Genomic DNA, 16,259 nt, shown 5'->3' with positions numbered 1-16,259 from the left:
TCAAACAGTTGGGACTTTATGTCTTTGTTGGTCTCACAAAAGAAAAAAAAGGAAAAGAGGAAGAAAGAAATCAGAGCATGTTTCCTAAATCACAGAAGGAAAACATGCCCCAAATTCTTGGTCATGGTTTTAGCTCAGATTTATATTTAATTTCCTCCCGCATTCAATTTTTCATTCCCCTTCCTTATCTGGGACCAAAGACAATTTTATGCCACTATCTAAGAAAACCAAAGCTTTACTGAAAAGAGCGAAGAATATACAGATCTTGAATAAAATGTTACACTGTATTTGTCTACTCCAGTAAGATCCTTGGACTGTTTGATGTGTTTTACAGCAATTCTCAACTATTATTTGTTGTTTGGGATCATTCTGTGATTAAAAGTATTCAATAAATGCAATATTCACAACAATAGACCAATAAGGATTAGATGTGATTGTGTTTTATGTGTAGACTCTATAGTGACTGTCTCACATAGCAACAAAGCCACACGTTTGCCTCCTTCCACATTATATCCCCACAGATTTATGCAGAGCCTGTTATACGGAGAATAAATAGTCTTTTATTAACACAGAGAGCAAAACACTCACATTTAGGCAGAATGAAAGAGATAAAGACTGTAACTACCAGAGAATGGTGGCAACTGTTCCATGGGTGGGAGGTGGAGGTGGAAGTAAACATTTACAGCTTTCAGTCACTTTCAGTTCCTCAGCTCCTTCAGGAAAACTCATACTGGGATCCTAGCCTGAATCAACACTATATTCTTTGGTGATATGGTGGCAAATGAGGTTATGACATTTTCTGTTTGCGATTGAGCCTCTAGCAAGTGTCAGCAGTGTCAAGGATTCAAAAGTCACTTTGTTCTTCATCCTTAGAAACCACGTATGATTTCCAACAAGTGCAAACTCTTTAACAGCTTTCAAGTGATTGCTTGTTTTTTAAACTGGTGCAACTACGTGACCTGTTTTCAACAGTTAAATGAATATTAAGCGCATGTCACATCAGAGCACTTGGTTATATGATTTACTGTACAGGTCAACATGTGATATTTTACAGTACTCGAAAAAGAAAAGACACCAGTTCATCTTGTTTTTACTGGTCAACAACCATAAATACCAGTCAACACAGTGCTGTCAATACAATACACTGGATATTTCATAAACATTATTTTTCACTGTCCCAAACAGCTCTTATTATGTTACAGATTCTATAGTTCGAAATGAAGAGGCAAGACAAAGTGAGAAGTTCCTAAACTGATGAATAAAGAACAATAAAGCAATAAAGTTTTGTTCAGTGCTCTGTTGATCTACGCGGACAAGAAAACATTAAGATTCACAGTGAAACATCTCATTTCAGTAACTACACTAAACATTTTTACAAGGATTTACATTATCAGAAGTAATGTGTGACTTCCTTATTAGCTTAAAAGGTAAACAACGGGTGTATGAACTCAGACTGAGGTGGTGCAAGTGGACAGGAGAATAATATTTAACAAAGAGGACTGTGGTGGAGTTTGTATCATTGGAGAGGTGATTTTAATGGACAGAAATGATGTTTACACTAGTTTCAGGGTAAAGACAGTTGTCTTCCACTTACTTAATGTAAAAAAAAAAAACGTATGCAATGCTGTCCTCTGCTTTCTCACTGCTTTTCTGTGTTCTGAGTATTTTTGTTTGTTTATTTGGTTATATTTTTTTCCTTTTAAAGAAAATCTATCAATCTATTTCTTATATCAAGACAGAAAGAATAAAAAGAATTTTTCCTGACCTTTATGATGTAGCATGATGCAGGTGCTTTTGCATTTATTTGCACCACATTTTGAAGCTCGCCTCCTATTCAGTAGATTTGGTTGGTTTGGGACCACGTACATTTATGCCCTCTCCACTGTCCTCACTCTTACACTCTCTCTCTCCCTGTTACACCTTCTTCATTCCTTCTCTCCTGTTGTAACCAGTTATGTGAAGTCTTTAGAAACAGCCTCTATGAAGTTGGGTGCAGACAACAGGATTGTGAAGGTACAAATGATTGAGAAGAGAGAAAACGCCACTAGACACAGCCGGTCCACTACTGCGGCTGCAAACTTCCACTCACTGCAGATCGCCTCAGCCTCATCCTGGTCCCGGAACCTCTGAGCTATGTACGACACCTCCTCCAAAATACGCTGGATCTCTGGTGGGGGGAGGCCCACTCCCATCCCCAGGCCTACAACACCACTGCTGACATGTGGCTCTGCCTCATCACTGGGGGAGCTGTGGGCACGTCCCCCAAGCGTTACCCCAGAGTCACTAGAAGGTGGACAGTGTGGGCTTTCTATAGGATGGTAACTGCCAAAGTAGAGACTCATGGAACCATTGGAGGTGCCTGAGGGTGGGCAGGACGTCTGTGACATCGGCACAGTAAGGCTTGGTACTGTTCCCATCTCTATGGAGCTGGTGCTGGAGTGGTGGTGGGAGGTGTGACGATATTTGTAACCCGGCCGCTTGCGCTCATCGCCAGGTTGTTTCATACGGAGAAACCAGGCACACCAATTTAACAGAACCACACGGATCTGAAAGAAGAAAGGGGAAAATCAACACATAGGCACCGTTAACATATTCATTCAAACACAAACATGATGATTATCTTTTAATATAAGCTTCAGTCACTCACCCACTTAGGCATCTTCCCGCCGTGAGGGTCATGGTGGTGAAATTGTAAGACTATAACTGTAACCACCACAGACATTCCCACAATCATCATGGTGCTGGCAAAGTACTGAGCTGTTTAGTACACACAAACACACACACACACAAAAGAAAATCAACAAGGCTTAATTGTTTTTTCCCCAGAGTTATGTATGAGATCAATCATTTTATTACTTGTGGCATGTTTTTTTCCCACTTACTCCTCATTTTATTATTAGATGCTCATAATTACTAGCATTTAGAAACAGACAAGACTGAATAAACTAGGCTGATTTCACACTCTATCATGAAAGGAAAGCAATTCTCCTCAATCTACAACACACTATTTTGCTAAAGGGAAGAGATGCACATTTGAACTGAAGCTGGGTGAATAAAAGCAGTGCAAAACAGTGCAACAAAACAGAGAACAAAGGTAAATAAACCCAAAAACAGAGGCGAGAGAGAGAGACTCTTATCAGGAAGCAGTAGAGGAGGGGGTAGGATAAGTGTGTAGGTGGAGTTTCATTATTATTTGTTAGGATTTTTTTTTTTTAAAGATAAAAGAGAAGAGGTTAGGGCCTTAAAGAAAAGAAAAGAAAAGAAAAGAAAAGAAAGGAAAAGAAAAGAAAAGAAAAGAAAAGAAAAGAAAAAAAAAGAAAAGAAAAGGACAGAAAAGAAGGTTATAGTAGAAGTGGAGCACGAAATTAGGCTGCTATTAGAAAGTGTATATCTATACGGAGGTAGAATCAATAGAAAAACACAAGATGTACAATAATTCCAGAAATACGGTAAGTGGACCCAAACCACATTGTTTTTTGAGACAGAACAAACTAAATTGCGAATTAATCAAAACACAATTAAAATGAACTAAGCCAAACAAGAAATTAGCACACCTATGTTGTGATTAACGGCTGGCGAGTAATAAAAGACTCATGCCCTGACAGCTACAGTAACTCAGATATATATATATATATATATATATATATATATATATATATATATATATATATATATATATATATATATATATATATTTTTTTTTTTTTTTTTTTTTTTTTTTTTTTTTTTATTTATTTATCTAAGCCACCACCATTTTGTCCGTCTGTATCTGGAAGTCCCACAGGATCTTAGCTCGGTCATTCTCCACCACCCTTGGGGGCATCTCCCATTTTGACCTCGGGACTTCCAGGTTATACTCGGCACAGATGTTCCTGTACACTATGCCGGCCACTTGGTTATGGCGTTCCATGTATGCCTTGCCTGCTAGCATCTTGCACCCTGCTGTTATGTGCTGGATTGTCTCTGGGGCATCTTTACACAGCCTGCACCTGGGGTCTTGCCTGGTGTGATAGACCCCAGCCTCTATGGATCTTGTACTCAGAGCTTGTTCTTGTGCTGCCATGATTAGTGCCTCTGTGCTGTCTTTCAGTCCAGCTTTGTCCAGCCACTGGTAGGATTTCTGGATATCAGCCACCTTCTCTATCTGCCGGTGGTACATACCGTGCAGGGGCCTGTCCTTCCATGACGATTCCAGATTGACGAGGTACATATATATATTTTTATTTATTTATAAATATATAAATATATATATATATATATATATATATATATATATATATATATATATACATATTTGGACAGCAGGGCAAGAATTTTGCATAACTGCCATGAAAGTATGGATCCACCCTGTTCTAGGTGGTGGTGATGGTGGTGGCACACTGTGGGCTCTTTAGTACCAAGTGAACATAGAGTCCATTCCTTTTATGAACAAAATGTTCTCATCTTCTGCCTGCTTCCAGCACACAAAGCTGAAATAATCTGAAACTGGTTTCTTTAACATGACAATGTACTCCACAGCCACCAGATCTCAATCCAATAGAGCGCCTTTGAGATGAATCGGAAGTAGTACCAACAAGTTGTAACTAATAAAGTGGCAGGTGAATATAAGTTATCCTGTTATTGCTGCTGTCACTCATTTTTCAGAAGCCATAATAAAGTTTTGACAAAGAGGTATAATCAGTAAGTTGTCACAGGCTGGGTCTCCGACCCAGCACTCTGAGTTTTCTTTGTATTTTTTGATATGTTATTAGTTTTTGTGTTATTTCCTATTTTGCCTTTAGTTTAGGCAGTTATTGGTTATTGTTCCTGGGTTTTCTATGTTTTGGGGTTTGGTATTTATTCATCACGTGTTGGGTCTGTTGAGTTGTGTTGTCATGTTTAGTTTTAGTATTTCCTGTTTTATTCTGACAATGTCATGTGTTCTCTGTTAATTGTATTTAGCTTTTCTCTCCTGGTCCTGTCATTAGGTTTATGGCTGTCAGCTGTTTCCCCATATGTTTCCACTTCCCCTGATTCACCTCATGTCTGTATTTAAGCCTTTTGTTTTCTTCATGCCATTGTCGGGTCGTCTGTTTATTCTGCCCTAGTTCTAGCCTGGTTCTGTTTATTTGACCTCAGTCTTAGTTACGATTTTTTGTCTGTTATGTATTATTAGTCATGGTCTTTGCTTGTTATTTTCCACCACAGTCATAGTTTAGGTTTTGGTCTCAGTACCGTTTAGTATTTTGTTTCTTGTCAGTGTCTTGTCAGTTTACTTTGGTTTCCTGGTTTACTCCTGCAATCATCCAAATAAAGGATCGCTTTCTGTTTAAACCTGCAACACCTCGTCCACATCTGCTTTTGGGTCCTGTTTCAAAAACACACCGGCGCACCCCGCCCGTGACATAAGTATCAGGTAAAGCTAAACAAAATCATTGGTATGCTTTATCTTCTAAGGCATACCAATCTCATTTGCTCCCCCTGATTCAACATTCACGCACGCTTAAACATGTTACATGTACTCACACAGACACAGAAATATAACCCACCAATGAGGGGGACAGAGTCTGACGTTGCAGGCATGATCTCAGCTACCAGAAGCATGAAGACAGTTAGCGAAAGCAGCACAGTGATGCCTTGAGACAGAAACCAAGAGAGACACAGTGAGAGAGAACATGAGCATATACATAATGATGCAATCAGGGTCACTGGTGTATGAAATTATTCTTGTAATTACTTATGTATGTAATCAGTTATGTTCTCGTGACTACAACCATTTGTCAGATGGTGCCCTCTCTGACATGTTCAAGGTAGGTTACAGCTTCAAAACTCCCCTACTTTGTAGCTGCTGATTGCTCACAGACAGGTAGCTATTCATCAATGCTCTGCACGGACAGAATGCATTCAGTGATTTTTTTTTTTAAGTGTCTTTAAATGCATGAATTCATTACAACATTCATTGTGGACAAATATGCTTGTAATGCATGTGAGGGCACCTTGAAGTTTTGATGTACTGTGCAGGGTGTTTGCATTCTTATTAGTTTGAACACTCTCCTTTATTTAAAAACTTAAAGAATGTCTAAACAATACACCCCCTTTGTTGTTTGTTTTATTTTACTCGACCAATATTCTATATCAATTCTTCTTTTTTGTTACTTATTCACATATGCACCAATACATATCTGCAGTAAGCTAACGTGTGTTCAGCATGCCCCTCTCACCCAGAGAAATCTTTTCTCCTGAGTCTGCAGGTAAAAGGAAGACCAGCAGGGCCAAGCCAGAGATCAGCACACAGGGGATGAGCAGATTTAGTCCATAATACAAAGTCCTGCGGCGCATGGTGACTGTAAACGTCACATCAGGGTAGGGCTCCTTACAGCACTCATAGTACAACTCATTACGCTTGGCCGGCACACCTGAAGGACACAAATGCAGATCTGTTTCTGTGGACTAAAGAGCAAACTTCATTTAAATGTTTGTTACCATGTAAACCCAAACACCATGTGACCATGCGACCTGCCAATGGGATTGCAAATTAGCTTAAGCTAACTCTGGTACAATGCATTGAATGCCAGCATTTATGTTAATATTTTATACAGTCCCTTCTCAAATAAAATTGTATTTCAACCTCATTATTTTCACTCTGTATTTAAATGTTTGGCAAAATAAAAAAGTAGAAAGTAGGTAGGCCATGGTTTTCCTGAATTTTAGAATTTTCTCACCTTAAGGTTCAGCTCTAGGGAAGTGATTAGCTCCACTCACATATGGCTTGGCTACACTCATGTCAAAGTGTCAAACTGTTTCTCTTGCATGCCATCTGGTTCTGTCTCACACCCATTTCAAACTAACCTAAACCCCAGAGCCCTGGAACTGGGATTTCCTTCTACTCTGTCCCAGCTTGAAAACCTCGAGAGGTCTTCCAAAACTTCTTCCATTTCCAGTCTATTCATTATAGCTCATTTTTTTGGCCTCATGTCAGTCTATTAACAGGCAGTGTGCATGTATATAATGTATAACATCTGCTTATGTCTGAGTATTTTAGCTTTTTATTTACATAAAAGAGATTCGAAATATTGATTTAAGAAAACCTGATGTAACACCTCACTCTCTGGTGACAGATTGAATTAAGCAGCCTTTCTTATTGCAAAGTTCTGCAATGTTCTGATTAAAGAAGCCCTCTTACCCACAAGATCCCACTCTCCATTTGGTATATAAGTGGATGTGTCCACATCGAGCATCTGGAGGTCCAGAAGCCAGCCGTTGTGTGTCCATGAGCCAAACTTCAAATCGCACTTCTGCACATCGAAGGGAAACCAACGCACGTCGATGTAACAGGTGCTCTTCAAGATGCCAGGGGGAATATACTGGCAGTTACCCGACGCATTCACCAGCACGTTGGTGTGAAACGTGGCATCAAACCTTTCATCCGCACTGGGAAGAAAGCAGAGGACAGTACTTTTAAAGCATTCATTCATTGCCACATGATAAAATTATCTTGTTGGGGAATGCAAGCGCTGATGGAAAAAGTAACAAGAAGGTATTTCTGTCACATCTGTTTATTTGCAGCAAACGTGGTGCCAATGTGCCTTTATTTGTGTGTTTTTATTCTTGTAGCAGTTCCTACTCTTCACAGTCGCCCTGAAGCTTTGCTGTGCTCTCAGAAATAGCAAATTGCACAATGCCTGTCTCTGTTCAAAAGAAGGGTTTACACCTGAGAGAGGGCACCAGTCTACCATGGGGCTGACACCTGATACAGTTAATATTGTTTGCATTTTGTGCCAGCATTTTCAGTCTGAAAACTGAAGCCAAGTGCCAAAAACTGCATTTCTTTTAGTGACTTTTTGAGACTAGGTCATGAGTCAATCTGTATGGACTAGATAATAAAATAACAATCTTTAGCACAGAAACGATCATGCTTAGCAACTGATCTTTATAGCTAATAATTTTACAAGGGTACATAGCTTATGTAAAACTAACCCGTTACAATTTATCAACGCTTTAAGTTGAGGCAAGGCTGCTTTAAGGGACAGGTGCATGCACAGATAGGGGGTGATGTAGCCAAGAGCTACCACCTACGTTTGGTCGGAGCATTTTAATGCAATTATCATGCCCCATTATAGCATGATAGCAGCCAAGATGCTAACACTGAAGCTTCAAAATGGGGAGATGACGTATTTCATGTATAGTCTGCAGTGACTGCAGTGGCAGCAGGGAGTTGTTGAGTGATATATCTACTGAGCCCTCAACCTGCCTGCAACTATACACCTTGATGAAAACTGTTAAACGCTAAATATGTAATTGCAAAACCAAAACAGAGTAGGTGATCCTTTTTGTGTTTTTTGTAACTCACTAACTGTTGCAATGATTAAACGCCAGTTTGAGCAAAATATGAAACACATAAAAATTATTGGATCTGTTTCACTGACAATATTCGCTGTAATGTACCAAAAACAAATAAATAATTTGACGTTACATCTGCAAGTCGAAGAGTGCTAGCACTTAGAGATAGATGCTTACAGTAAAGAAAATGCATGTGCATAACCTTGATTGTACTACAGCTCTGGTAGTCCACTTGAACTCTAATTAAATATTAAAGAAAAGCTCCTCTGGTGTTGGTTAGAATGGGAAGTCCTTAATAAAGTGCCAGAGGCAAAACCTGAACTTTTAGAGAATTAACAGTATATGGCAAAAGTCATAAAGCAAACTAAATTCTGAGTGTAGCAGCTGGCTGGAAGAAAGCAATTTAGATCCTTCTTCAATACGGCATTTGGATAGAAGTGAAAAATTGAGTCAGCTTAGACCAGTGAATACAAAAAATTCAGTAAAATATATCAATTAAGGTTGAGCAGGTGACCATGCAGCAGACAGTGTTTGAGTTTGCTCCATGTCTTTCCCTGTTCACTCTTGCTGCTCTATCAAATAAAGGGGAAGAAATCTTCTTTTATGAGCTACCAAAACAACAAAATTAACAAGACAATACAAAAACACACAAAAGTCTGCAACAAAAAGAGTGAGAGAGTGAGAGTTTCTCATATTGCTTCAAATTTCAGCTTCCTGAAAGAAAGGTCTGCAAGAGTGTGAATACAAAACAGAAGTTTTGATCAGAGGACTGAACCTGAAGGAGCAGACAGTGCTGGTAAAAAGTATACAGCAATAGCCCAAAAAATAAGCCCTGCAAAAAACACTGCAGAAAAAAGGAACAGACCACTGATGCTGTGGACAATATGACTGGCAAAGGAGCAAATGCTTTATTGTACTGTAGTTTTTAAATAATAACACATTTTGATTAATAAGTGTATTTATTACATGAAAATACACATGTGCAAACTATTAGACACATTGTGTATTAATTGTTGTGAGCTATATTGTTTTAGTTCACACTCCAAACAGCTTAAAAAGCCACATATAGATCTGTACATAAATGCACAGTATACAGGCACACACAATGCAGTAAAATGCAAACAAAAAATAAAGCAATAGGCGCACACACACACACACACACACACTTCAATCCCCAATGAGAGTGATAACATCAGCGTGTCTGAAATACCCCACAGCAGTATTGAGACTTGACAAAAAAACGTGGCCTGCATTTTAACCAAAGTTTGTAGATGGCTCCTTTTTCTTTGTACCTGCTTCTTCTCAGATTGAGTGATTGACCTTTTCTCTGGAGGGTCAAGTGTTATATTTTATGTCTCTGCTGTGTGCGTCGCTATTAGCTGTGGATCCTGCAGGTACTCAGGAAGGGATGTGTGGGGTTGGCCAAGGTGGAGACACGCAATGAATTATTCAAGCTTTGGCCTTACTTTATCTGGATGTGCAAGCTTTCTTGCAATCAGCGCTTACACACATCACAGTAGACGATGTCCTGAAGTGTGTGTGTGTGAGTAGATGCCAGAAGGTACACACTTGTCTAATCGCAATTTTTCAATTTTTACTTAAGACACTTGCCTACCCCTTCAGCTTGATTATAGTTTTTGTTGCATTTCTTTATCTTATACCTCCACAGTGCTTTCATCAGTGGTCACATGGAATTATTAATTTAAAGCATCATTACATGGCTCTTCCACGATGCACAAGTAACATCAAAGATCTACCAGACCTTACAGTTAAACATTTGTGAGCATATTTGAAGTTTCTGAAACCCTTAATAATGGAGTAACCAACATTTTGCCATGTAAAGATTAGAATTATTAAAACAGCATACAGTTGGACACGTGATATCCCTGGGAGAAGGAGAAGCTGTCACGCTCACATACACACATACAGGCTGGCAAAAGGGCGCTGTGGATATGTCAGAGTGCAGCAAGGGGGAAACGGAGACTGACCGACAGTGACAATGGTGGCAGTGACAGGTCTCTGCACCATGGGACATGACTCACCCGGCTTTATTCTCACTAACTCAACACCTGACTCTCAATAATAAAAAGAAGGAAGTCTTTTGGATGTGAGGCAGAAAAAAGGCCATACAGAGTGAACAAATTCTAAATGCAGCACAAGAAATGTACAAACGGTAAACATGTTTATATAAAATTATGTCAAATATAATCTTATGTATCTTAAATGATTAGTCTGAAGCTTTTTTTAAAAAAGAAATCTGAGAAAGATAAGAATAAAATAGAGATACAGAATGTGTATTTCTCCAGAGGAAACAGCTAACACCTTCCCCAAAGCTTTTCTGAAGCTTTTAGTCAAGCATAGTTGAGAATTACACAAGGTCAGTGCCTCAGACTCAGAATGACTGCATGAAGTACACCCAATCTGTCCATGTCCATTATGTCATATTCCAGAGATACAGCCCTCTATTAAGCAGCCTCAGGGCATCATGACTTGAGGCTTTCTGTTTGACAGCCTCGAGGCTTCGTGGTTAGCAAATGGACAGAATAGAAGCAGAGTGCAAAGTGACATTAAATGGATTACTTATAAACTTAATTCAGCTTCAAATCATAAAATACAGAAGCAAACAGGACGGAAGAAGACTTGTAATGTTACACAGTGGTATCTGATAATTTCTTTGGTTTTGCATATAATATGTTGTCTGTAATGTAAGTTTAAACATGTTGTCATCATAAGCATTTTAGGAACTTGCACAGCCTCATAGGCATGAATACATATACTAATAACGCCGCACCTTATTGTTACTTATCCTGTCACCACTTCAGCGATTTGTGAAAAAATAATAGATGACAGAATTGGGTTTTTTTAGGTTTCTTATAAACCTTATTATAAACCATCGTGAATTTTGAAAACATGCTCCTGGGCAGTAAAGACATTGACTCTTTTCTTTCATTCAAAACTTCATTAATTTTAATGGATCAGAGAAACATCATTAAATCCAGCCATCTGTCTATTCATTCAACTCAGCTATCCGTCCAGGAAAAAAAAGTTCACATCCATTTATTTGATTACTTCTCTATTAATTCATATGGCCTGTCACAATGTTGTGTGCTGTATGTTTACGTTTTCTGCCATAACTGCAATTCAGTCTTTGTCCTACCTGAATTTGACGTCTGTTATGTTCATCGTTGCAGCTTTCTGTTTCCTCTAATGAGAGAAAAGTTAACAGCTCAAATATTCGGCCCGTTATAGTTCTATTTACTTTATATCAGAGATGTCAAACATATGCTCAGCAACCAGAACAGCCCTGCCACTGGGTGGCTTTGAAAAATGTCACAATGGTATAACTATAACGACTATTATTTTATCTGCACCATCAAAGGTCTGAATCATTCTCAGTGTTTCAGCATTTATAAAGGCTTCATCCAAAACCTGGCGTACTAAAACTAAACAAGTAAAAGACAAAGCATGAAACAGAAAATAAAGTGTCTTTTTAAAACTTAGTATTTTGTGAATTAACAGAAAAGTTTTGGTTTTTTTCAGAGAAGCCATAGTAGAAGTAAAGTAGAAGTCTCAGTAGAAGAGAAATATCTTAACGGTCTCATCTGTTAATTAAAGTTTGGTTTGTGTTTTCATGAGGCCAGTTGACGAAAAGCAAGTCATTAGACCCACTGTAATTATTGAACTGGAAGATGAAATGTGCTAATTAAAGACTGAAACTATTGCAAAGATGGAGGATAAAAAACTATTTTCCCCAGGCAGGAATGCACAGATATCTTCTGGATGATAAATCCATGGCTCACTGTATAGATTACCCATGCGTAAAATATAATTGTGAAGCAGTGTGAACAAAACAGGCTGACAATAACAAAAGCAATATCGGAGAAATATGAGATTTCACACTGGGAAAGAAATGAGCTGGCTTATCTCATTTTTTGTCTTTCCATTCAGTCCATTCCATATTTAGACAGAATCGGATCTCAGCACCTCTAAAGATCATTATGGTAATATTAATACAATTGAAATGAATAAAAAAATTTATGGTAAGCTTTTGTCTAGTAAGTACTTCCTATTTTCATTCTTCAGCTTACAACTTGTAGGGAGGACACCTACACCAAGCATCCAACAGTGGTAACATGGAATTATTCATTTAAAGAAAACACAAAGTGCATCTTTCACAGTGTTGACATAAAAATGAGAGTGATTAAGTGCAATACATTTTGTTCTTAGAGTTATATAAAGTTATAAATCACAGATAAATTAGCCCAAACCGGATGACGAGATCTCTGGGTAAAAATGACAAACTGTTATTTAATATGCCTCATAGCAGTTTTTTTGTTATATATATATTTGCAGATTCATTGTATACATGTATATATCCATCCATTCGCTTCCACTTATCCTTTTCAGGGTCGTGGGGGGCGCTGGAGCCTATCCCAGCTGTCATAGGGCAAGAGGCGGGGCACACCCTGGACAGGTCGCCAGTCTGTCGCAGGGCTAACACACAGGGACAGACAACCATTCGCACCTAGTGGCAATTTGGATTATTCAATTAACCTAACCCCACAAGCTGCATGTCTTTGGACGGTGGGAGGAAGCCGGAGTACCCGGAGAGAACCCACGCAAACACGGGGAGAACATGCAAACTCCACACAGAAAGACCCCGGCCTGATGGTGGAATTGAACTCAGGACCTTCTTGCTGTGCGGCAACAGTGCTAACCACCGTGCCACCGTGCTGCCTTACATGTATATATGTTATGTATATATATGTTGAATATGTTTGTGATGGCATCAGCCACACATAGGTAAAACTAGTCCATTCATTCACTTTATTAGTTTGGTTTGCAGTTGCTTATTCACTAATATGATTCTTTAATCATTTTACTTAAACCTAACACTGATATTATGAGGCACACGCATAATAGCATTGTATGGTTTTTCTAAAAATATTTTCTGTTATATTAATTATGTTTCTCTTTCTTTGAGTTACCTGGTTTGGAGCGTTGGCTGTCTGCTGTCTGGGCAAAAGGTATGGCTGAGAACAAAATGCCTGCTCAGCAGGACCAAGCACGTGCTATCAGAAACAGGGGTGTTTTAGCTTTACTTAAAGTTATTCTGTGCTTAGTTAGTGTTGGTGTTTGTTTTTGTTTCCCCCCTGTTGTGTGTAAATGGTTTGGTCAAACTTTGTGATTATAGGTCAGTTTGTGAGTTAAGTTGTGTCCACTTTGTTTATATAAGTTTCTGGAAATTACTTTTTGTAGAGTTATATTTAGTTGACCTCTTTTATGAGCCCACTAATTATATTTTTGAATTTTGTCTTTTTGAACTTTTTTTGAGGGTTAAAATAAAGAGAACCCATTTTGAAGACATTTTTCCCGTGTCCTCTATGCCTTGGCTGCTTGGTCCCTCACAGTGTTACTTTAGGTTATGAGTTAAAGTGTTATGGAATAAGTACTATTTAGTATGTAATTATTATATTTACCAAGACTGCATACATCAGCCCAAGTGGCACCCCTAAGAGAAGAGGTCGTGGGAATTTTTGTACAGATGTTTGTTGTGCATTTGTGTAAAAGCTCAGTGTCATGCAGTGTAACTATAGCAACCCTACCAATAATAACTGTAATAGTAGCTATATTATTAATATTTCTGAAAACTGTAAATTTAGATATTTCCTCATGAGGTGCATAAACCCTCATGCTCAACTGTGGACGGGATCTTCATGTTTAGCTTCATGTTGCTGTTCATTTTTAGCGAGTTCAACAGATATTTTGATTTCTCATTAGAGTCTGTTTTGGGGGTTTTTTCAGCCATTGCTCTGAAAAAACTGTAAAAAAAATATTCAGGCCATAATATATTAGCAGTAGTGCTGTAATGGACATATGTTACTATGAATATATTTTGTAAAATACAACAGGGAGAATTTACTTTGACAAAGTATGCAAATTTATAGAAAACCCTTAACATGAAACAAAGAGGACAGAACCTTTGTTTTGCACAGACTGATACGTTTCACTATGATTTGATTAGATTTGACAAAAAAAGTCAAACAAAAAAATATGGAGACAAAACACCAAAACAAAGTGTTTGGTAAATAACATTTGTAGCACCTAAGTTTTAGGGGAGTGTGTAGCCAGTTCAGAAACAAGACAAGCGGGCAGAGAGAGGAGGGCGAGGAAACATGCTGACACTTTGACAGAGCAGATGGAGTGATTTATAAAGAGCACTCGATGAAAGATGGGAACGATAAAATATGGAGAGAAAGAGTTGATTGAATGGAATGAATTATAGTAAGACAGTGAGTTATGAAAGAGACGTGGAGGGAGACACAAATGAAATGAAATGAAAAGAGGGATGGTGAGACGGGCCGGCGGTGAAGGGGTAGGGGAGGGTAAAAGGCAGACATGGGGAAAGAGAGGGGTGAGAGTCAAGAGATTAGGTTGGGTAATCCTGGCAGGTCTAAAAGCTAAGCTTTTAAAATTTGGGTTAATACTCCTAGACCTTTGTTTTGTCCTAATGTTCCATGTGATGTGTGTGCTGGAGGTACTAAATTTATCCATCCCTTCATCTTCTCCTTTCCTTTTAGTCTCAAACTGAACATCCATCTCTCACTCAAGCATTGCAATTAGTTGTTTTGGAGGAAAACAACTGGCCTACATCTCTAATTGGACTGAGAAAGCCTTACACAGAAGCATGAAGTGGATAAGCCACCATCATCAGCTTGACCTGAATCAAAAATGCAATGAGCTTGTTGAACATCGTTTATGAAAACAATGATTTTGACCTTAGCTCTTGTGCGGCTCCTAAATTCATTAAAAACTATTATTTTTTAACATTTTAATATTTTTTTAATATAGTGAAAATCAGTTTTAATGACATCAGCTGCTTTTTATCAGCTTTCGTTCATCGTCAGTGATTTGACTGCCACAGAGTTTTTAAAATAACCCGTCTCCTCCTGTTTTGTATTAATGTGTTTGTGCTGCATTTTGATTGAATATTTATCACTTTGGCTCAAACTAATCTGCACGGTTTTGTGGAGATTAAAGGTGGAATTTAATTTAAAAAATGGCGGCATATCTAAAGAATTATATACACGTTTAATTCGCTCCTGTCAAAAATACATAGTGCAAGGAAAGATGGCTCTGAGAGGTGAGTTTATTTGTAGCAAAGGACAGACAGTGTTAAACTGCTCCACAAGAAAAGTAGAAAAACATTTTTTTAAGAAAGATCAAGGTCATAACCTTCTAAAGTAAGGCTGCAATGAGTGGACAAAGTCAGAACTGACCTGTTGTAAAGAAGGATGTCAGGCGTCCAGACCTGGTCTGAAGGAAATCGCAGGTTTTGGACACCGGGATAGTTTTCTGGATTCCAGGTCAGGTAGATGTCTGTCCAGTACTGAGACAGAAACATACATATTTATAGACTCATTCATTCAGTTATAGATTATGTGGCATTTTTATAAAATGGCATAATTTACCCTCATGCACTGCTAAACCTGTAACCTGTCACAATGTAAGAAATTGAATAGCAAAAATGTAAATGGAGCAGACAAGCTACATTAAAAGTCTGTATCTTAAAATAGAAAAAGCATGGGACAGTAAACTAGTGATAATTCTTCCCTTAGCTTTTTGAAAGCTGCTCTATTTCTTTAAATACACCTGGACTTTGGACTTGGGTGTCGACTGTGTCATATAAACAGTATATGCGGGAAAGGCAACAGGACAATGACACAGAGACACTGAATCTGGCTGCTTGAGCCTTTTGTGTTAACAACCTATGTGTTGTGTACCATTAGAAACCTAAACATCAGGTTGCTCCAATGTTTTTTCCATAGACCGAGAATCTGGTGCTTGGGTCCAGGCAGGCTTTCATAGGTGAGCAGGTTAAAAAAGCCAAATTGTTAGGTGTAACTGAAAAACACCTATAATGCTGATAATAGAGTTGC

The 16,259-nt window shown here is 38.4% G+C and overlaps 1 protein-coding gene across 2 annotated transcripts in view; it reads right to left on the bottom strand.

Moving 5' to 3' along the window:
• Positions 1–24: 24 nt before the first annotated feature.
• Positions 25–16,259, bottom strand: part of LOC146717770 (neuronal acetylcholine receptor subunit alpha-7-like) — a 35,467-nt gene continuing 19,232 nt past the window's right edge. The window contains exons 4-9 of one of the 2 annotated variants that reach the window (XM_085430755.1): positions 15,600–15,709; positions 7,163–7,410; positions 6,201–6,395; positions 5,529–5,615; positions 2,648–2,757; positions 25–2,546 (exon numbers count right to left, since the gene is read on the bottom strand). In XM_085430755.1, the coding sequence (XP_085286881.1) occupies positions 1,953–2,546; positions 2,648–2,757; positions 5,529–5,615; positions 6,201–6,395; positions 7,163–7,410; positions 15,600–15,709 (1,344 nt within the window). In that variant the 3' untranslated portion in view covers positions 25–1,952. The remainder of the gene's footprint in view (positions 2,547–2,647; positions 2,758–5,528; positions 5,616–6,200; positions 6,396–7,162; positions 7,411–15,599; positions 15,710–16,259) is intronic. The other variant, XM_085430762.1, reaches the window with a different exon arrangement.

The sequence above is a fragment of the Copadichromis virginalis genome, linkage group LG2 (genome assembly GCF_057382275.1).
Source record: "Copadichromis virginalis isolate Kocher_CV1m ecotype Utaka linkage group LG2, C_Virginalis_male_GT1.1, whole genome shotgun sequence".
Lineage (NCBI taxonomy): Eukaryota > Metazoa > Chordata > Actinopteri > Cichliformes > Cichlidae > Copadichromis > Copadichromis virginalis.
The sequence above is the reverse complement of the archived record's forward strand: the minus strand, read 5'-3'. Positions and strand labels throughout refer to the sequence as shown.